Raw genomic sequence first — 23923 nt, 5'->3', positions numbered from 1 at the left:
GATGATTTTGGATTTGGTTTATTTTTCCCGGACAGATCCCGAAATCCATCCAGAAATGATCTTGGGAGGGACCCCCAAATGATCCCGAAAAAGTCCCGCAATTATTCCGAGGGGATCCTGATCGGATACCGAAAACACATCCAGAAGTGATGCCGGAAAGGTCCTCAAATGATCACCTAATACTAAAATGACCCTGACGGCATCCCGGACTGATCCCAAAATCCATCCAGAAATGATCTTGGGAAGGTCCCAAAATTATCCCGAAATAGTCTCGGAAAAGTTCAGAAATTACCCTGACGGGTTCCCGGACGAATCCTGAAAGCCATCTCTAAATGATCCCGAAAAAGTTCCGAAATGAACCTGACTGGACCCCGAAAGGATCCCGAAAACTATCCATAAATGATGCCGGAAATGTCCTCAAATGATCACCTAATAGTTCCGAAAAGACCCTGACGGGATCCCGAACGGATCCCGACAACTATCCAGAAATGATACCGAAAGGGCCCGCAAATGATCCCGTATTAGTCGCGAAAAAGTCCGAAATGACCCCGACGGGATCCCGGACGAATCCCAAAAACCATCCAGAAATGATGCCGGTAGGTATCCCAAATGATCCCGAAATAATGCCGAAATGACCTCGTCGGCATCCCGGACGGATACCGAAAATTATCCAGAAATGAAGCCGGAAAGGTTCCCAAATGATCCCCTAATAGTCCCGAAACTACCCTAATGGGATGCCGGACGGATCCCGAAAACCATACAGAAATGATGCCGAAAGGGTTCCCAAATGATCCCGTATTAGTCGCGAAAAAGTTCCGAATGACCCCGACGGGATCCCGGACGGATCCCGAAAACCATCCAGAAATGATGCCGAAAGGGTTCCCAAATGATGCCGTATTAGTCGCGAAAAAGTCCCGAAATGACCCGACGGGATCCCGGACGGATCCCGAAAACCATCCAGAAATGATGCCGGATGAGCCCCAAAATGATCCCGAAAAAGTCCCCAAATGACCCCGACGAGATCCCGGACGGATCCCGAAAACCATCCAGAAATGATGCGGGAAGAGCCCCAAATGATCCCGAAAAAGTCCCCAAATGACCCCGACGATATCACGGACGGATCCCGAAAACCATCCAGAAATGATGCCTGAAGAGCCCCCAAATGATCCCCGAAAAAGTGCCATATGACCCCGACGATATCCCGGACGGATCCCGAAAACCATCCAGAAATGATGCCTGAAGAGCCCCCAAATGATCCCGAAAAAGTCCCCATATGACCCCGACGAGATCCCGCACGGATCCCGAAAACCATCCAGAAATGATGCCGGAAGGGTCCCCAAATGATCGCGAAATAGTCCCGAAATGATTCCGGAATAGTCCCAAAAATGTTCCAAAATAACCCCGACGGGATCCCGGACGGATCCCGTAAACTATACAGAAATGATCCCGGAAGGGTCCCAAAATGATCCCGAAATAGTCCCGAAAAAGTCCCGAAATCTACCCCGGCGTAATCCCGGACCGATCCCGAAAACCATCCAGAAATGATCCCGGAAGGGTCTCGATATGACCCTTACGGGATTACAAATAAGGTGAAGCTAATTATAAAACCATGTTAATAAGGCAGCAGGCGCATTGGAGCGAATAAAAAGTTAGATAGAAACATACAGGTAAAGCTAATAAAAGCGTGCTAATAAAAACAATTGATGGTGGGCGGATGGCGGGAGTAGAGGAGAGGACCACTGATCGTTCCTCCAAAATTGTCTAGATCTCGTTCTGTATGTACCAGATACCAAAAACTATTGATTTAGGAGAAAATTTAGATTGAGTTATAACAATTTATGGATTTTACACCAGAGGGGGAGATAAAGGGGGGCGGGCGGAGGGTGTCACTGCTTACTTTGTAAGCCCTCGACTTATTTGACCCCTTGAGTCTGTGATATTGGTGAAGGCCAGTATACGTAAAGTTATAATGTGTAAAAATTATGAAAAATAATTTCTCGAAGGGGTCGTGGGACCCCCACCCCTCTTTCCACGTTCGAAAAAAATTTCGCTAGTAGACTACTGTCTGTGTCCCAAATTTCATCAAAATCCGTGTAGCCATTCTGGCGTGATTCAGTCGCAAAGACTAAAAAATATAATAATTAAATTATAACTGTTCCTATGGGCCGGGGACCACGCCCCTTTTGAAAAATATATTGCTAGTAGATCCTTCTAGACTATTGGCTATATGTGTGCAAAATTTCATCCAAATCGGTCCAGCCGTTCTTGCGTTATTGAGTCACAAAGACAAACGTCTGGACAAACATCCAAACATCCAAACATCCAAACATCTTAACATCCAAACTTTCCCATTTATAATATATACTAGCCTTTACCCGCGGCCCCGTCCGCGAGGAGAAAATTAAATATATGGGATATTCACGTTAGCCTGCTTATCAAGTTATCTGTTTAAAAAGATGTTTCTGTCTAATACATTTTATTTTTGTAATTGAGTAAAAAAAGAACTAAATGAGCTGATAACCTGATAGGATCCCCAAATTATCGCGAAATTATCCAGAAAAATCCACGAAATGACCCCGACGCTATCGCGGAGAGATCCCGAAAACCATCTAGAAATGCCATGGAAGGGTCTCCAAAAATTCCCGGAATAGTCCCAAAATACCCGAAATGACAACGACACGATTCTAGACTTATCCAGAGAACCACAAAGCAATGATGCCTGAAGGGTACCAAAATGATCCCAAAATAGTCCCGAAAAAGTTCCGAAATGACCCTGACGGGCTCCCGCACGGTTCTCAAAAACCATCCAGAAAATATCCAGGAAGGGTCCTTAGGGGATCCACGACGGATCGCAAAAACCATACAGAAATGATTCCGGAAGGGTCCCAAAATGATCCCGTATTAGTCCCGAAAAGTCCTGAAATGACCCAGACGGGATCCCAGACAGATTCCGAAAACTATCCAGAAATGATGGCGGAAAGGTCCTCAAATGATCCCCTAATAGTCCCGAAATGACCCTGACGGGATTTCGAACGGACTCCTAAATGACCCTGACGGGATCCCGGACAGATCTCGAAATCCATCCAGAAATGATCTTGGAAGGGCCCAAAATAATCCCGAAACAATCTCCGAAAAGTTCAGAAATTACACCGACGGGATCCCGCACGGATCCCAAAAACTATCCAGAAATGATGCCGAAATGTCCTCAAATGATCCCCTAATAGTCCCGAAATTACCGAAAACCATCCAGAAATTATGCCGGAAGGGACCCCAAATGATCCCGAATACCATACAGAAATGATGCCGGAAAATACCCCAAATGATCCCGAAATAGTCCCCAAAAAGTTCCGAAATGACCCTGACGGGCTCCCGGATGGTTCTCAAAAACCATCCAGAAAATATCCAGGAAGGGTCCTTAGGGGATCCACGACGGATCGCGAAAACCATACAGAAATGATTCCGGAAGGGTCCCAAAATGATCCCGTATTAGTCCCGAAAGGTCCTGAAATGACCCCGACGGGATCCCAGACGGATTCCGAAAACTATCCAGAAATGATGCCGGAATGTCCTCAAATGATCCCCTAATAGTCCAGAAATTACCGAAAACCATCCAGAAATTATGCCGAAAGGGTCCTCAAATGATCCGATACCAATCGATAAAAAGTCCCGAAATAACCCCGACGGGATCCCGGACGGATCCTCAAAATCATATAGAAATGATGCCGGAAGGTACCCCGAATGATCCCGAAATAGTCCCGAAATGACCCTGGCAGGATCCCGTACGGATCCCGAAAACCATCCAGAAATGATGCCGAAAGGGTCCCCAAATCATCCCGTATTAGTCGAGAAAAAGTCCTGAATTGACCCCGTCGGGATCCCGGATGGATCCTCAAAACCATATAGAAATGATGCCGGAAGGTACCCCAAATGATCCCGAAATAGTCCCGAAATGACCCTGGCAGGATCCCGTACGAATCCCGAAAACCATCCAGAAATAATGCCGAAAGGGTCCCCAAATCATCCCGTATTAGTTGAGAAAAAGTCCTGAATTGACCCTGTCGGGATCCCGGATGGATCCCGAAAACTATCCAGAAATGATGCCGGAAGGTATCCCGAAATAGTCCCGAAATGACCCTGACGGGATCCCGGACGGATCCCTAAAACCATCTAGAAATGGTGCCGGAAGGTACCTCAAATGATCCCGTATAAGTCGAGAAAATGAGAAAATGATCTCGTATTAGTTGACAAAAATTCCCGAAATGACCCCGACAAGATCCCGGACGGATCCTCAAAACCATATAGAAATGATGCCGGAAGGTACCCCAAATGATCCCGTATAAGTCGAGAAAAAGTCCCGAAATGACCAAGACGGGATCCCGGACGGATCCCTAAACCATCTAGCACTGATGCCGGGAGCAACCCCAAATTATCCCGTATTAGTCGAGAAAAAGTCCAGAAATGACCCCGACGGGATCCCTGATGGATCCCGAAAACCATCTAGAAATGATGCCGGAAGGTACCTCAAAGGAACCCGATTAAGTCGAGAAAAAGTCCCAAAATGACCCTGAAGGGATCCCGAACGGATCCCGAAAACCATACAGAAATGATGCCGGAAGGGTCCCCAAATGATCGCGAAATAGTCCCGAAAATGTCCCAAAATAATCCCGACGGAATCCCGGACGGATCCCGAAAACTATACACAAATGATCCCGGAAGGGTCCCAAAATAATCCCGGAATAGTCCCGAAAAAGTCCAGAAATGGCCCCGGCGGGATCGCGGACGGATCCCGAAAACCATCCAGAAATGATCCCGGAAGGGTCTCGATATGACCCAAACGGGATTACAAATAGGGTGAAGATAATTATAAAACCATGTTAATAAGGCAACAGGCGCGTTGGAGCGAATGAAGAGTTACAAAGAAACATACAGGTAAAGCTAATAAAAGCGGGCTATTAAAAACAATTGAAGGAGGGCGGATGGCGGGAGGAGGAGAGTACCACTGATCGTTTTTCCAAAAATGTTTAGATCTCGATCTGTATAAGCCAGATACCAAAAATTATTGATTTTAGGACAAAATTTACATTGAGTTATAACAATTTATAGATTTTGCACGAGAGGGGAAAGGAGGGGGGTATATCACTGCTCACTTTGTAAGCCCTCGACTTATTTCACCCATTGAGTTTGTAATATTGGTGAAGGTCAGTATACGTAAAGTTATAATGTGTAAAAATTGTTAAAAAGTAATTATTCGAAGGGGTCGTGGGACCCCCTTCCCCCTTTCCATGTTCGAAAAAAATTTCGCCAGTAGCCTATTATCTCTGTCCCAAATTTCATCAAAATCCGTGAAGCCGTTCTGGCGTGATTCAGTCGCAAAGACAAAAAAATATAATAATTAAATTATAACTGTTCCTAGGGGGCGGAGACCACGCCCCTTTTGAAAAATGTATATCTAGTAGATCCTTCTAGACTATTGGCTATATGCATGCCAAATTTCATACAAATCCGTCCAGCCGTTCTTGCGTGATTGAGTCACAAAGACAAACGTCTGGACAAACATCCAAACATCCAAACATCCAAACATCTTCACATCCAAACTTTGCCATTTATAATATAATATTAGATAATATTAGATTAGATTAGATATTAGATTAGATTAGATATGTGTATCTGTTTACAAAAACAAATAAAAAAAATATGTTTCTATAATCCGTAACTTTTATTATTGGTAAATTTTATTAACTGGATTTCAGATTTAAATTTTTATAACCCGTGTAGTAAAACAGACCCCGGCCGCAATTTTTAGTATACTTTTATTTAAAAAGTAGAGACTATTCATATGCAGATTTTAATTTTTAATAATCCGTATAGTAAAACTTAAAAATCTGTAAACGAATTTTCAGTATGCTGCTCTGTAAAATTAGGGAATTCCCAATAAAAGTTTCTGTGCAGTCTTTAATATTTAATTACCCATATAGAAAATTTACATATCAAACTCAAAATTTTAAGTATGCAGTTCTTTAAAAATTAAAGAGCTCCTAATAAAGACTTATGTGCCGCACTGTAAAATTTAATTTGCTTAACAACAACTTCCATTATGCTGTTCTTTGAAAGCTAATATATTATATCCAATTTCTAATATTCAACGATTGCAAAATATAGCAACCATCATATGATGCTTCTGAACTTGCTGGTCCCTGTGTAGCCGCTTTCAAGAGATCAAATTTCTCTGATGTGCTCAACTCATTGTAGTTATGTACTTGTTCGTTTGTTTGCTTTATTGCTCTACGTGCATACCCTACAAGACAGGTACCCGTTACCTAATCGATTACTTCATCGTCACCAATAACTTGTTCACCAATTATCGTCTTATAGCTGGAGACATTGGTGCTTTATCGGTAACCGTATCGGTAACCTTTTAACAGCAGATTCGACCAACCTTATGAGAATCAATGCAATCGATTATTGGTGCCGCTAAGGTCGTAACCGTATCGTAGCCAACCAATTGGGTTTTGGTTTACCGTCGTAACGATAAACAGCTGATTACGTTAGGGATACGGATACAGCGATACGACATACGGCACCAATGACTCCAGCTTAATGACTTTTACATTGCTGTCGTGAAAAAGGTAACGCATGCGCTCTCAAAATAGTGTACGTGTGACTCGCTTTCTCGCTCTTTCCTATTGTGTTTTCGACATTCCTTCTCGCTCGATGTTATTTACATTTTTAAGTTACTTCATCGTTATGTTTTCGTTATCGCTAACCAAAACATATGCAACAACAACAACACCGATAACTGGCCTATCGGTTACCCGTACCGTTTATCTTCTGTCAATTCGCTTTTTATATGAATGAAACGCGTCCCTTTTGTTTAAATAATATTTAATTATGAATAAATAATGTATACAATGGTTTTTACAAATAATTTCCTTAATTTTCTAGTAAACCTTACATATGTGCATATTTATGTGTACAAACTACATATGTAAAGACATAAACTCATTCGTAGTCGTGCCCTTTCTGAAACCATTTTGAGTTTCGAAGCTCAATTTGTCCTGCGCGGGTGGTGTTGTTAGTATCAGTTTGCATAGATATGAGTGTTTTAGATATAATACCGGAATATATGCAGCCCCATTTCGTGCTATCAAAGTCGATTTGTAGGTGATGTTGAGCCTTTGAACTTGACCCTTTCCCATAATATGCGTGGTAGGGCCTTACATATGATACTAAAAAGGCCGAGGGACAGTTGTCGCAGTTTTCTTGTAGTTTGAGCAAATGTACGTTCTTCTTACAGCCACAGCTGGAATATTGCTATGCCCACATCCTCAAATCGAATTACCTAGAATGAAAAAGAAACGAATATCAGTAAGGATAGATAATAAGTTTTTAATATAACCGGAAGTGCTTAATAAATACAAGATACTCAAGGGGATTTCAGATAACCAGAATCAGGACCTGTAAAGTAAATTCAAGTGAACCTCCACCATGCCCAGGCATCTTCCGGTAGCGGGGGTACCCGAAGATTATAACAAGGGTAATTGATAGATGTTGGGGTAATAGATAGTAAATTAGGCATGCTACAAAAACAAAAACGAATAAATGCAGATGACTGTTTAATCCATTATGCGAAGTTCTTTGAATGGATGTGCAAATTGAAACGGGCAAAGTACTGCTAAAACTGCTTTCCCCGAGTAACCCGGGAACGAATTGATATGACTACGTCTGTTCTTCTTTAGCAGCAGTGCCGAGCACCAATTCCCTTTTGGACAGCAAAGTAAACGTTTACAGTACAGAACATACTCGTTTGCTGGATCTGAGCAGTACATCTAATTTTCCCAGATTTTCTGGGCTCAGCGAGGGTATCCTCCTGAATGGTGTATGTGTACCCTGCTGCCTTGCCTGGCCGCTCACCCAACAACACCAGGCACGACGAAACTTGCCTTGCGACACCCAAAGTGCACTCACGCTTCTCATGGCTCCAGCGCGTTAGTGGGCTTAGAGTATACCCGTGGTAGCTATGCCTGTCGTAAGAGGCGACTAAAATACCAAATTGATTCAAGGGGTTTTGTAGCGCAATCCTTTCAATGGGTTGCCAGCGCAATATATAGCCTCTCCAACCCAATTGTCAACGTCACCTACCCGTGGCGAATCCTGTTTCTTTAACAGCCGAGGCTCTGGCGACCTCATGTCCCTTATGGATCTACATTTGAAGGCGCTTAGTTAGCTGACATCGCTTACTTAACCGGTAGATTCTAACGTAAAAACCAAAACACAAAATATAGGTTAGGTTGAAGTGGCCGGTTCATGAGGATCTCCCATAGACTGAATGAGTCCGTAGTGTTACCAGAAGTTTGTTTTAACGACCAAGCTGAAAACCCTATCAAGAACCAGAACCTATGTTATAAAAAAAACTCCGTCCTCTTGACAAATACTAGAAGCTTCCTAGGACTTAAGCCACTTGCTGCTTCTAGATCTGACAGCTTTATCACTCCTAATAGCTGGAACCTTAGCCTGGCAAGCGCAGGGCACGATATTTCTCAGGGGGCCCGGTATTTCTCGGGGGGCCCGCGATTTAGAGGTACTAAGACATTTTTTTTAATTCAGGAGAGTCTTTAGTTGTTCCATGTGGAAATTTTAAGCCGAATTTCAAAAGCAACGAATATTGATAATGATTTTTTACCTGGTCCCTCGAACAGTGAGGAGACAATAAAAACATCAAACAAAAATATATGTTTATATGAATCCGAAATCGTAAAGTTTTCGTGGTAACACTGATGAAGGTTCATCTTCAAAAAGCCTTCCAGCAATACCACCAACTCTGTGTCAACGTCTAGATTATTTAAACGACTTCGATCGATATCGGTACCGTGAATAATGAGTTTTTGCGATCTGAAGAAGTCAACGAAATAATTCGTCGAGGTCATCAAAAGTGCCCTGTTATTTTTCCACGTGATTGTCATGACGAGGTATTTCCTACCTCGTTGTTAAACAGAATCTTGCCAAATGGAGAGAAAGTGGAGCGTCACTGGTTTGTGTGGAGTGCCAGTAGCAATGCTTTTTATTGCCTACCATGTCGTCTGTTAAGCACCAATACTTTAAATCGACCTAAAATTTGTTGTCCTGGCGAATATTCGAAATTCCAGGTATGGAAGAAGCTATACACTAAACTGTCATCACACGAAAATACTGAAGATCACATTAAATGTTATATTCAATGGCGATCTTTACAAAACCTAATTCGAAAGGAGGCTACAATTGATACACTCATCAATGAACAGCTAATCACTGAAACTCAAAAGTGGAAAGAAATTTTATATAGAATTTTGGATACTATTTTTTTTTAAAAGCGAAAGGATGAACATTTTTTGGGCATCTAAGATCTCATAAGCCATTATGATCCGATACTTAGAGATCATTTGGAGAAAGTAAGGATTTCACAATATCAGCACAAACGTTTACAAGTTCACTATCTTTCCCCAGACATTCAAAACGAGTTTATAGAAATTTGTGCAAAGCATGTGGGGGAAACTATATTAGATCAAGGCAAGAAAGCTAAGTTATTTGCTATTATCGTTGATGCTATGCTTGATGCTAGTCACGTTGACTACGTTCATTTTGCGCTCACTCCATTTCAATTCGAAAGCAACAAATTTACAATTCCAGAACAGATTTTGGCTTTCGTGAACTGTAACCAAAAAACTGCTGAGAAAATCGCTGATCTAATTTGCCATACATGATTGAAGATTGTCGTGCACAAGGGTACGATAACGGCGCCAATATGAAAGGAGCTTACAACGGAGCACTACGTCACATTCTCGATAAAAACTCGAATGCTGATTACTCACCTTGTGTAACCCGCAGCTATGATAGCGTTTTCTTTTCTGGATAAAGTGTTACGCAAGCGTTGTTGTTCTATTCAGAAAAACAGGCAACGCCTTTACGGGGTATTTCGTTCTTTTGTGAAAATTCTTGCCTGCTCGCAACGCAAAAGCGTTACACTTTTACCCTGTATAAAATGGCGGTGTGGCAGTGCAACTTTGTGAAACTCTCAATTCGCTCTTAAGTTCCACATATACTCTGTTAATATGAGTGAATTTGGTGAGTTGAAATGTTCTTTGTATGCACTATAAATGTTGACCATTTTCTGGGGTAGGAGTAACTCTATTGTTGCTGTTGTTGTAGCGATACGGTTGCTCCCCGAAGGCTTTGAGGAGTATTATCGATGTGATGGTCCTTTGCCGGATACAGATCCGGTACGCTCCGGTACCACAGCACCATTGAGGTGCTAGCCCGACCATCTCGGGAACGATTTATGAGCCTCGTCTGTTAGTGAAACAGGATTCGCCGCGGTTATCTGAGGTTGACAATTAGGTTTGGGGAAGCTATATATTGCGCTGGCAACCTGCAGGGTTGCGCTACACAGCCCCTGGAATCTGATATTTTAGTCCCCTCTTACGCATACGACAGGCATACCTACCGCGGGTATATTCTGACCCCCTAACCCGATGGGGTAGAGTATTACCATTTACTTAGGCAACAATTTATTTCAGAAAAAAAAACGCTTTCAATTTATGTGGTGTTGATGCTGCAGAATGTTGTACGGCTGCAATTATTTTCTTCGGCAGCACTCCACAACGATGTGACATCCTCAAAAAAAATGTACCTAGCTCTCTTCATAGTCTTTCAGCCAAAAGCCAAATTTGACTGCGCAAGCATACGGCGATGTTACCGGCATTCTCAAGTACATCAACAAGTTCCAATGTATCTTGCTGTCCTCAATTTGGTTCAAAACCCTACCATTAATGAAAGAAGCGTGGTCCTCCAAGCGAGAGACGCCACCACAGATGTTGAGGTCCGACATCTAGATGCCTTATTACCTGATTTGAAGTTGATCTGGGAAACAATTTTAAACGAATGCAAAACAGTTGCTATTCAATTGAACATCTCGCCAAAGTTTCCGGACATTCGAAAGAGAAACCCCAAAAGGCGTTCTGAAGATAATTTAAATGAGATGATTACGGATGATTCAGAGTCTGATTTCAAAAACAATACATTCTTGGTGATCGTTGGTTCGGGAATCACTGGCATTACTGAACGATTTGCAGATATGTGAAATTTGAATGAAAAGTTTTCCTTTTTGTGGCAATTTAAGACATGGATGAAACTACGGTTCGAGCGAGCGCAGCAAAATTTGTCGAAAAATACAAGTCGGATATTTCTCAAAGCTTAGAATGTGAAATAGTTCACTTGAAACACATTTACGAAGCAAATTTTGATAAAGGCCTGTCACGACTGGAATTGCTAAATGCCGTCTATTTTCAAAATATGTATACAATTTCCCCCAACTTTTGTATTGGTTTACGTACCTTTTGCACTTTACCTGTCACTGTATCTAGTGCAGAACGTTCCTTCAGCGTCCTTTCAAGAATGAAAGACTTTCATAGATTGTGTTCATCTAAAGAGCGAGTTTTAGGACTTGCCACGCTTTGTGTTGCATCAGTTTTGGCAAGACAGTTAAATTTTGATATTATTATAAAAAATTTTGCAGCGAAAAAAGCAAGTAAAGCCACTCTTTGATATCCGAACATTCTATATTGAATAATTAAAATTTATAATTATCATTAAATTTATCAGAAATGTATGAAAATGTTACCAAATAACTAGAAAAGATTATTTGAAATAATATGTGGCTGTTAAAAGAGAATTTTATTTCTACGTTACAATAAAATAAAAGAAATAGTAAATATTCTGTGTTAATTTTATTGTCAGCTCTTAGCCAAAAATCATTTAGTTGATGTGGCAAAAATTTTTTATGGACCACCCTTACCTTTTTCGTGAATAAAAACCTATATTCAAAGCTATTCAATTCACTTTTTATTTTGAAATTTTTCGAAAATATTGCGAATTCAGTATGCAATAAGAAATAGTCAATAAAATAAAATATATAAAAGATACTATTAAAAAACGTAAGGCACTTCAATTTTAGCCATAGCAAAAATGTACAGATAATATGGACCATCCCGTGTTAAATATGGACTATGGTGTTCCATATTAAAATGAGTTTAGGAGCAGCAAAATTCGCAAATGAAATATTCTTTTTCGTTTGCTGAACAAAGTTCATGTGCCACATAGCGTATACAACACATTGTATCCACGCTTCTCCTTTGCCATCCGAAAATAAATATAAACAATAGATACATTTGGCATCTTCTTGGTTGGACCTATCAGTTCTAAGATCTGGTGAATTAGTCAAGATTAAATTGTCGCTTTCTGATGAAGAGGTTTCTTCCACATGTTGGGCTTTCTTCTGAAAAATAAGTTTAAAGTAGATAAACATTGTTTTAGTTAAAATTGTTCTACACATAAGTACCATGCTTATTAAAGTCTTTCGCTTTTTATTGTATTTTGCAGATTTTGGCCTTCCCTTCGTGATATGTTTTTCGCCATTAATTTTGTTCAAAGATTCTTCCACTTTGAGCCTTCATGTACGCTCGACCAAATAATTCAATAATGTCACATTGAGTCAATGCTTTTGCATGATTTATAATCCAACACCTGATTTCCTCGGTCAAATATTTTTCAAAGGGGTTGAATTTGGTGGCTTGAGTGGGGAGGAATCGAGAGAATGCGCGCGTGATTTTTTCCAGCTAGCTCTATGATTTCAGTGTTTCTTGTATGACTTGCATGGCCATCTAAAGTTTTAACTACTGAAAGGAAGTGCTTGTACCATTTGGTGAATAAATTAGTTTGAACCCATCCAGAGGGATAATTAGCATGCATGGATCCAGGAGGTGCTCCTTTCATTAGAAATGGATTGTCTTTTTTCCGAGAAAAATAAACATGGGTGGTATAAACGATCCACCTGCATTCATACATAAAATGGCTTTATTCAAAGATCCTCTTTCAGCTGAAGCAAGGGCACGAATTTGCTTCCTGCCTTTCAGAGCCAAGTTTATCAACATTATAAATATTATTGGGGGAAAATTTATATGTTTCCATCTCCCTTTGGAGCAGATCAAAGAAAATTGCAATATTTTCTGTAGAAAACCCCTTTGCTCGAGCTACAGATGTACTGGTTGGTTGACGGAACGATAAAGGCGAGTGGCGTCTAAAACCAAACGCAACCAATCTCTTCCTGCTGTTTCCTTCGCTATAGAAAAACGGTTTGGTAAATTGTTTTTTGGCACCACTTGAAAAGCTAGTGATCTTATGTCATTGCTCGTTAGACCGAACAATTTCGCCTCCTTCCTAGCTTAGCTGCCACAACTTCATCAATAGGTCGTCCATGATCAGCAAATAAACGGCGCAATGTGGTTTTCGGTACATTATATTCCTCAGACGCCTTCAGGAACCCCATCTTCTTCATTTTTGCAGCCGAGATTGCCTTAGTCATATTCTCCTTGCTCCACGCCTGTCGTTTTTTGGAATCTTAAGTCGGATTTGAAGTCATTTTAATCCTTCAAAAGAAAAGAAATAACGTTACTCGTCTTAATAAAAAGTTGTCAAATATGGCCTACTGGTCCATATTATCAATATCGTAATGGGCCATATTGTCCGCACTAAGTAATTTTCCAAACTTTTATATTTTTCTACAGATTACGAGATGTTCATTAAAATTTAATTCCACTTCCAGAAATATATATTTATTCACTACACTTTTAACACGATAACACATATTTTTCAATTAAAATTAAAGAGATAAAAACTTACGAAAATGCACCAAAAAAGTCTTAAGTTATCACGAAAAAAATATTTTCTAATGTATCGCGCACATCTGCGTCACTACACTGATTAAACAATACTGAGTGGCGATATGACGAAAAATGTACGAAATGAAGTCACAACGTGGCTTCTTGGACTTGCGGTTCAGAGTATATTAATGTGGGCCATAATATACGCATGGGCCATATTTACCGAACTTACTCTACTATTGCAATTTTTAATCAATGCAAATCAATATAAATTACCGAAGCAAATACTGGCAAACCAAGATGCGTAGTTCCACCTTTTTTTGGGAAAATACATCCAAACAATTTTGTACCGTATTCCAAAGCATGTTGGTTGTGGAAAGTACCTTGTTTACCGGTAAATCCTTGGCAAATGACACGTGAATCTGCATTTAATTGTAGGTTTCTTGTTGTTTTGGCATATCCTCAGCTGAATCGCACCCCGGCAGAGATGATATATATTAGAATAATATAACATTTTTTTTATTATTTAAAAATACACATACGTATGAATGAAAAGCAGAGTAAATAATGTTGCTTTGGTTGTAGCGATGACACTCCCCGGGAGCGATTTAGTATGACCACCTGAAACCTTCTAGGCCATCCCATCGATTCTATACAACATTCAGATTCTAAAAACGGATCTCAACACGCGTCTTTTGATACCACCTTTGTTTAGGTTGTGCACTGTCTTGAAAACGTTAACTTTTTTGGTTTTGGAAATCGAATCTTCCAATTCCAATTGGTGGCAAGAGGACTTGGCTGCCTCTAGTTAATGTGCCAGGTTAATTTAGAAGTGCCTAAACAGCTAACACACGTCACACCTAAAAGCCCGTAGCACAAGCACTTTTTTTAGTTTTTTAGTTTAATTACCACAATTTTAGTTTTTCATCGTTTTAAAATGTTTCTCGGAATAATTAATAAATTGTATTAAGATGACGCTGTCATTTCGATGACAGCAAGAAACATCGATGTGTTAGTGGAGAGCGAAAAAAGCTTTGAATGTGTGGGTGAACTAGTTACTGCCGTCTTGTAGGGTAGTGTACAAGTACAAGTGTGTTGACTTCTTTCTGACAGGCACTCGCTTAAGTGAACATAGAGGGAAAATCTGGGTTGCCATTGTTGTTTCTGTTGAAAACGGTCAGTTAGGGTTCTGTGCAGAGACGTAAAAGATTGAAACAGATTTTATGTAGTCACAAAAGCGTTGCTCCTGTTCCACAGCATTTTAATTTTATATCATGGCGAAAAGTGTTCAGTTCAGAGTTATTGATTTTCATTAAAAGTTTAATTTATTACGGAGGGTTACTCCTTTAAGTGTAAAAAGCAGAGAAAACGTACAGTTTTTCAAATTATTGTGAACAACTTTTTAATTTCAATTTCTGTACTTGTGTAACAAAAGAATCTGGAGGTCAATTCCTTAACTATGAAAAACTGAAAAATGTACACTTATTGAAAACTCGTTTGCACACACAATTTAAACTTTGAAGTTAGTTGTTTTTATGCACAAAATTTTGAAACTAAAAACCAAATTTTCATTTGTCAGAAAAAATAAGAAACGGCCTAATGTTAAAAAACCCTATCGAAATACAAACTGGCTTGTTTGTTTTTAATGAACTACTTTGTATTTTTCTTGTATTTCGTTAGTTTTTTTAAATATAGTTCACACACTTACACCAGTACTGAAACCTTATTGGCTCCCTCGACAAAAAATATAGGAGAAAATACAAGAAAAATACATAGAAAATAAAGTAGTGTCATATAGGAGTTTGATTTGTTTGCACTAACGGCACAATTTTATTTGCAAGAGACTTTCAGAGCTACAAAAATTAAGGCGAATTTACACAGACGTTTTGGTTGTGTTGCATTCATTAATTCATCTGTCGGGCGAAGTATCGAAAAATTTACATAAATATGTTGGTTGCGTGCCTACGCTTTGACAACGCCATACGAAAAACATCGAAACGCCATACGTTATCTTTGCTTTAAGGCGACCAAAGCGTTTATATAATTTTGCCCTTATGCATTTGCGTAAACAGCCCTAGAAGTGAAATTTTTCTGTTACACGTGTGCCGCTTTATATTTTGACCCTAGTTTAAATAAATTTTGCTTTACGTATGTTTCCGCATTGTTGCAGGCTACAAATCTTCTAGTATTCTTATTTCCGCGGAAATATATGCAACTATTTCATCTGTAAATACTACAAAGTTTTATTAAACTATCAAATGCAACTCAGCTTGAAGTACTCTTTTGTACCAAAAATGCAACTCTAGACCTGAGATTTGCATCAGGTGAGCGAGGCTGTTTGTAGTTTTGACGTTTATCGCTTAGCTGACACACTTGTATAGGTACACCATAGTGTACAAGTACAAGTGTGTTGACTTCTTTCTGACAGGCACTCGCTTAAGTGAACATAGCGGGAAAATCTGGGTTGTCATTGTTGTTTCGGTTGAAAAAGGTCAATTAGGGTTCTGTGCGGAGACGTAAAATATTGAAACAGGGTTTATGTAGTCACAAAAGTGTTGCTCCTGTTCCACAGCATTTTAATTTTATATTATGGCGAAAAGTGTTCAGTTCAGAGTTATTGATTTTCATTAAAAGTTTAATTTATTACGGAGGGTTACTCCTTTAATTGTAAAAGCAGAGAAAACGTAGAGTTTTTTTAAATTATTGTGAAAAACTTTTTAATTTTAATTTCTGTACCCAAGTTCACTATATTTGTGTAACAAAAGAATCTGGAGGTCAATTCCTTAACTATGAAAAACTGAAAAATGTACACTTATTGAAAACTCATTTGCACACACAATTTACACTTTGAATTTAATTGTGTTTTTATGCACAAAATTTTGAAACTAAAAACAAAATTTTCATTTGTCAGAAAAAATAAAGAAAAAACTGCCTAATGTCAAAAAACCCTATCGAAATACAAACTGGCTTGTTTGTTTTTTATGACCTACGTTGAATTTTTCTTGTATTTCATTAGTTTTTTCAAATATAGTTCACATACTTTCACCAGTATTGAAACCTTATTGGCTCCCTCGACAAAAAATATAAGAGAAAATACATAGAAAATAAAGTAGCGTCATATAGGAGTTTGATTTGTTTGCAATTACAGGACCATTACAGCTACAAAAATTAAGGCGGATTTAAACAGACGCTTTGGTTGTGTTGCATTCATTAATTCATCTGTCGGGCGAAGTATCGAACAATTTACATAAATGCTTTGGTTGCGTGCCTACGCTAAACTATATTTCAAAAAACTAACGAAATACAATAAAAATACAACCTCTCATTAAAAACAAACGAGCCAGTTTGTTTTTCGATAGGTTTTTTTGACATTCGGCCGTTTTTTCTTTATTTTTTTCAGACAAATGAAAGTTTTTTTTTATTTTGAAAATTTGGTGCATAAAAACACAATTAGAATCAAGTTTCTTGCGAAAAAGTGAACCATTAGAGATCGAAATAATTTGCATGTGTTATTTGCATTGTTTTATTGTTAAAAATGTTAATGTAAAAATAAAATGCAAAACATAAACAAAGACATGACAAACTTGCTAATTATGGGGGAATAGTGGCTCGCTTTTTCATAATAGAAATTTTTTTTTGTGTTTTGAAGTTCCGATAAAGTTTCGTTAGTTTTTTTATCTTGAAATCCAAGCAAAAATAAAGTAGTGTCATATATGCTTTGAAGTGACCAAAGCGTTTTATATAATTTTGCCCTTATGCATTTGTGTAAACAGCCTTAGAAGTGAAATTTTTTCATGTTACACGTGTGGCGCTTTATATTTTGACTCTAATTTAAATAAATTTTGCTTTCCGTATGTTTCCGCATTGTTGCAGGCTACAAATCTAGTATTCTTATTTCCGCGGAAATATATGCACCTATTACATCTGTAAATTATACAAAGTTTTATTAAACTATTAAATGCAACTCAGCTTGAAGCACTCTTACGTACCAAAAATGCAACTCTAGACCTGAGATTTGCATCAGGTGAGCGAGGCTGTTTGTAGTTTTGACGTTTATCGCTTAGTTGACACACTTGGTATAGGTACACTATGCCTAAGTGATGAATGTAACAGTTCTAGCTTGTTCATAGAGATTATTCTTGGAATTGCCGCCCAAAAGTTGGCGTGCATTTTGCTTATGTTCAGAGTAGTCAGGTTTCTTGTTTATACAATGGAGTAAATTGAAATATTTAATATATAATATATACGCCAACTCTTCATCGCCTTCTCTATAATGTTTGTCTGCTTCACGTCTTAACTTTCTTGCGGACCTCACCAAACTGTAAAAAAGTATGCAATGGATATATTTCATAATTTTTATTATTTTTTGGGCACTTAGCCAATTAGGTAAATACTGTAGATACATTAGTTTGCTTATTATCGCGTGCCCTAGTATATTATGTGCGTGTGTGTAGTACACACAGTGTACTTACATTTGCGTTTTCTTACTGCGTGCATCTGGAATTTCTGCTTGTTTTTTCAAATCATTTAAGGTTTTACCCAAATGCAAATCTTTGACTTGTGCCATTTTCGGCATTGCTACGATGGAATTTTCGTTGTTGCAATGAATTACGCTCCAGCCGGTGTTTGTGGGCGGTGGGTGTCTACGATACGCCTTTCTTGATTAAACGAAATTTCGGTTATTTTACGCTTTCACATTTAATGCATAGATGACTTGATACGAAACATTTGTTTACGCTCTCAATTTTTTCACGGCACTATATACAGGTTGGCTCATCTGTAAAGCAACAAAATATGTCTGTTCAAATTGTCAAAATCTGTGTATTGGTGTTGGTGCGAATGGTATGGAATGGAAACATAAAACTTAGCAGTTTTTGTATGTGTAAGTAAAATGTTTGCCAATGTGTTGGTTTCATTTTGAGTTTGCCATCTCCTTTTGACAATCCCTTCGACCATGCAATGACATAAATAAAATCAGCTGATGAGATGAGCCAACCTGTACATAATTGAACCATGGATTTAGTTTAGCACCCCCGAGTTCGGGTTTAACTTGGAATCAAATGAAAGAGGGAGTTCTCCCGATCACAAATATATATATTTTAAAGTGCGCAAACTTATAGTTTAAAAGTCATTGTAAATTTTACCAAGTAGCGCAACTAACAGCTGATCGGTGAAAATTCGCACATTCACACGCACAGTTCTCCACTCAGTTTCAAAAAAAACTTTAGATTATTTAATTCAAATTTTAAAGTGAGATAATCCTTAAAGATTTATGTTTACAGAATATATATGGCGTTTTTGTTGTTATTAAAACAATAGTTTTAATTATATTAAAGCTTTTATCATTTTTTTTTAACTTTGAAAAATCTCCGAACACCATTCCTTCATTATATGACATTCGACTGCCTAGTCCACTGCCTTCCACTCTATTCGCAACATAACCTCTACTTAAGCTGCCAAACTATATAGTAAACAATGTTAAAAGTTATTTATTGTTAAAGTTTGCAAATTTCTATACAACTTTTATATGTGTATACGTATATATATTTTATGGCATTACAAATCTGTGCTGCCACATCTAAAAAACGGAACAAGTGCAGAATCGAAAAATAACTTTAAAAATACCTTTCATCTGATGGATATATATATTTAAATTTTCTAGTCTTTATTTATCAAAAATTTGAAAAAGCTCTTTTTTGCATTCGTGAACGAGCTGATATTACCTTATAACTCTTATGTTTATTGTTATGTTAGCCAATCCAACACCGGCTGCGCCATGCACAGTAATTCTGCGTAGAACACCTTTCTGCATAGGTGGCATTCGGCCGCGCTTATAAAAAATAACCCTGGGCTACGCCATGCCAAGTACGGGTGTGTGGTATAACCGGTGATGTCCTTCTGCGCAGAAGGGTGTACTATGCGGAAGGACATCACCGTGGCGGTAGCCACGGTTACTCCACACACCCGGACTTGGCATGGCGTAGCCCAGGGTTATTTTTTATAAGCGCGGCCAAAGGCCGCCTACGCGGAAAGGTGTTTCAGTTTTTCAAAATGAGTAGTAAAAATATATATTTTCCTTTTTCCTTATTAACTGAAAGGTGGTAAGGTAATATTTATATTTGATTTTTTTTTTGTTTATGTGGCAGCACAGCTTTGTAATGTCATCAATAAAATATATATATATAAATATACATGTTGCTACAAAAGCGCGATTGATTTAATAAAAACATTTATAATAAGTAAAAACAATGCAAAAATGAAATGTGAAATATACAAAAATGCAATTTAAGTTTATCGTTCCCAATTTATATAGATATGTATGTGGATTAAGGTTTTGAAAGATGTGTAAATTGTAATTTAAAGTGCTATAGAAATTTGCTAAATTTGCAAATTTTAACAACAAATAACTTTTAAATTATAAGTTTGCGCACTTTAAAATATATATATTTGTGATCGGGACAACTCCCTCTTTCATTTGATACCAAGTTTTACCCCGAGCTCGAGGGGTGCTATTCTAAAATTTTCCCTTTTTCGCTCTCACGAGGGAATTATCTCAAATTTGAGCTGGCAACAATCAGATAAATTCCTCGCGCCAACTGAAGCGGGTGCCAGAACAAAAAATGTGCCAGCTAAAATGAAAAACGGGCCAAAAATTTCGGTAAAATTTAGTTTGACCTACAACTGTAGAATAGCGTTGAAAAATTATTGGAAAAAGGATAAAAATACTTGTTTTAGTGTAAATATTATAAGTTCGAAGCGGAGGGTAAATATTGTTTCCCATTCAGGAGTTATCACTAAAAACAGGTTTTGTAAATATGAAGTCCCGATGCAACCAGTCCATTTCGATCACAGAACCTGGAACGTCAGACATGTAGGATAAGCCCGATCCACTAAATAAAGTTAACTATTATGTCTTAGGTCCGATTTACTGAAATTTCAAAATAATATATGGTTTTCACTTTGAGTTAAATGCGTTACAATATTTGACTAATTAATTTAATCAAAATGTAAATTTTACTTAGATTTGTATATATTTGACTTTAGCTAGTCATATTATTGTAAAATAAGTTTAAAGAAATCAATATCTTACGGCTATCATTTTATTAAATGATTGGAATCGCCGAAATGTATGTCTAAAATCCCCATATTCAGATCTATTCATTTTTGTTTGGAGTGGCATCATTGACAAATGTTATAAAAAATGTGCATTTTGACAGCGCTCTCTCCAAACAAAGAGTTGCAAATCCATTCATCTGTGATTTAAAGCCTTCCGCGATTTACAACAGATTGACTGAATTTTTGTATGTGTGCGTGTCGGGTATTTGACGCTTGCCCCGCGACTATCAAATAAAAAGCCATTAATCAACATTTGCATTAAGAAACCGTAGAGTTCGGACGTGAATATGCCGTCATCGGATGATGACTTTTGTTACTTGCAACTACAGCAGTTTTACTAAATAATAAAAAAATTAATAAAAATTTTATTAAATAATAATAAAAGCTTTACATTCCATAAAGCTGCTAAACATTGATAATTTTCAATATGTATTTAATATGAATTGCTGTTCTTCCGCGCACTTGTTCATTTTGAATATCGACACAAACTAAATACAACACTGCGTTTTGTCAATCACACCCCGCGACTATCAAATAAGATAGCGTCAAATGAAAAAATCAAAAATTTTTGATTTTCATCAACGTGTAGCCGACAACAAATACGTGTGTCACGAAGCCACCCGACTGCACTAACACACACAAAATTCAGTCAATCTGGTTGTAAATCGCGGGAGGCTCTTATTCAGGGCTGTCATGGAACCCAATGTTGTCAGAATCGGATTTGAAAACGACAAAATAATTACTTTGGTGTCATGAGATCCAATGTTATCGGTTTCATGTTCGAATTGGATTTAGTGTCGGTTTTAGGTGTCACAGAATCCGATAATATCGATTTTGCTATCGGAAGCAATCCAATCAGTTAAATGCTGTTGGATTTAATTTTTTCCTAGTTGTATTTCTCTTGCAGTTGAGTATTTTCTAAAAATGTAAGTAAATAAAGGTTTTATTTTATAAAAAAAAATGTAAATTTACATATATTTTCATTCTTAATAGGGGAAAACATAAAAATTCAACGCAAAAAAGTATTTTGACTGAATTTATGGAGAAACATACAGATATTTCGAAGGGCTTCACGAAGCACATCATCTGAAATCGTTGGCACCGTGCTTTTACCTACACTAATGCTAGAATCCTTGCTAACTGATCTTTGATAGGGTCCTCCAGCTAAAGATCGTAACGTAGCTGCTAGTTGCAGCACTGGCAGAATTTTCGAGCGAGTTAAGCATCCTTCAATGTTGTTCAATACCTTTCGGAAAGCCTCTTTGCTTATGCGATAGTATGCAATGTAACTGCAAAGGCACTATAAATATTTAGAAACCCACATTAAGAAATATTTTTAATTAAGCTGTCTCTGGCAACTTAAATGGATTTCTGCGATCTCTCAAAATTTTCCTTTTGACCCTCTCGCAACTTTCTTCTTCCAAGAATATAAATGCTACAACTGATGATGCCATTTTGATGTCAATAACTTTGTTTATTTCTGTTTAAATGCATAAAACAACTATTTTATAAAATTTTGCCAAAAATATTAACACCAAAATTGCCGGTGCATCGCAAAACAGCTGATTCGAACATCGCTTTTAATTACATGCGAAAAGAACAAAACCAATACGGTTTTATGACACCAATTTAAATCAATCAGGGCTGTCATGGAATCCAATTGTTGTCGGAATCGGATTTGAAAACGACAAAATAATTACTTTGGTGTCATGAAATCAAATGTTATCGGTTTCATGTTCGAATTGGATTTAGTGTCGGTTTTAGGTGTCACAGAATCCGATAATATCGGTTTTGCTATCGGAAACAATCCAATCAGTTAAATGCTGTTGGATTTAATTTTTTTATAGTTGTATTTCTCTTGCAGTTGAGTATTTTCGAAAAACGTAAGTAAATAAAAGTTTATTTTATAAAAATAAATGTAAATTTACATATATTTTCATTCTTAATAGGGAAAAACATAAAAATTCAATGCAAAACAGTATTTTGACTGAATCTATGGAAAAAAATTCAGATATTCCGAATGACTTCACGAAGCACATCATCTAAAATCGTTGACACCGTGCTTTTACCTACACTCATGCTAGAATCCTTGCTAACTGATCTTTGATAGGGTCCTTCAGCTAAAAATCGTAACGTAGCTGCTAGTTGCAGCACTGGCAGAACTTTCGAGCGAGTTACGCATCCTTCAATGGTGTCCAATACCATTCGGAAAGCCTCTTTGCTTATGCTGTAGTATGCAATGTAACTGCAAATACACTATACATATCTAGAAACCCACATTAAGAAACAGTTTATTTACGCTGTCTCTGGAAACTGAAATGTATTGCTGCGATCTCTCCAAAATTTCCCTTTTGACCTTCTAGCAACTTTCTTCTTCCAATAATATAAATGCTACAACTGCTGATGCTATTTTGATGTCAATCAATTTGTTTATTGCTGTTTAAATGCACAAAACAACTATTTTATAAAATTTTGCCAAAAAAATTAACATCAAAATTGCCGGTGCATCGCAAAACAGCTGATTCGAACATCGCTTTTATTTACATTCGAAAAGAACAAAACCAATACGGTTTTATGACACCAATTTATATCAATATTGGTTTGTAATTCCGACAAAACGCAAAACCGACTTGGATTCCATGACAGCCCTGATTATAGTTTGTATTTGCCTATCGATATGTTGCAGTCAGCTGAGTACTTTCGTGATGGGTGTTGGTAGTTATCGATAGCATAGAAACATAAAAGACATTAGGCGCCTTCAGAGCATTCTATTTTCGTTGATACGTTGCAAACATGCTTCCGTCAATTAACAGCCTCATTCTGTTTGGCGAACGATACGCTCAACGAACGATACCTGCTTGGACGATATCGTGTGCTAATGGTATTCTGAATCTTACGTTGCCGTTTATCGTGTAGCTTTACGTCGTTCGTCAACTACACAATATCAAGTGTCAAACTTGCAACTCTGTGCACATATGTTTTGTTTTTGCGCACGTACATAAAGTTTACAAAATAAGTGAAATAAATATAGTCATATAAATATAATAAAAATGTAATGCTTGTGGTCTTTTTTGAAACTCCTAATATAAAATACAAGTTTTTTTTTACAATAATAA

The 23923-nt window shown here is 37.9% G+C and overlaps 2 protein-coding genes across 3 annotated transcripts in view; one reads left to right on the top strand and one right to left on the bottom strand.

Annotated features, from left to right (window-relative positions):
- The window catches only part of dpr20 (defective proboscis extension response 20), a 311446-nt gene that overhangs the window by 200024 nt on the left and 87499 nt on the right, over window positions 1-23923 (top strand). The window lies entirely within an intron of this gene.
- Window positions 17340-18339, bottom strand: LOC137251760 (ubiquitin carboxyl-terminal hydrolase 8-like). Its single transcript, XM_067786569.1, has 3 exons — window positions 18164-18339; window positions 17681-18010; window positions 17340-17615 (listed from the first exon to the last, which is right to left on the bottom strand). The coding sequence occupies exons 1-2, from the start codon at window positions 18265-18267 to the stop codon at window positions 17785-17787; spliced, it is 330 nt and encodes a 109-aa protein (XP_067642670.1). The 5' UTR covers window positions 18268-18339; the 3' UTR covers window positions 17340-17615; window positions 17681-17784.

Source organism: Eurosta solidaginis, chromosome 5 (assembly GCF_040869045.1).
Source record: "Eurosta solidaginis isolate ZX-2024a chromosome 5, ASM4086904v1, whole genome shotgun sequence".
Taxonomy (NCBI): domain Eukaryota; kingdom Metazoa; phylum Arthropoda; class Insecta; order Diptera; family Tephritidae; genus Eurosta; species Eurosta solidaginis.
The sequence above is the reverse complement of the archived record's forward strand: the minus strand, read 5'-3'. Positions and strand labels throughout refer to the sequence as shown.

Excerpts from the sequence above, each read along its gene's own strand:
- LOC137251760 (XM_067786569.1), bottom strand. The coding sequence starts at position 18,267 with ATGCCGAAAATGGCACAAGTCAAAGATTTGCATTTGGGTAAAACCTTA. Across the intron at positions 18,011-18,163 it reads CGCAGTAAGAAAACGCAAAT|TTTGGTGAGGTCCGCAAGAA; the intron begins GTAAGTACACTG and ends ACTTTTTTACAG.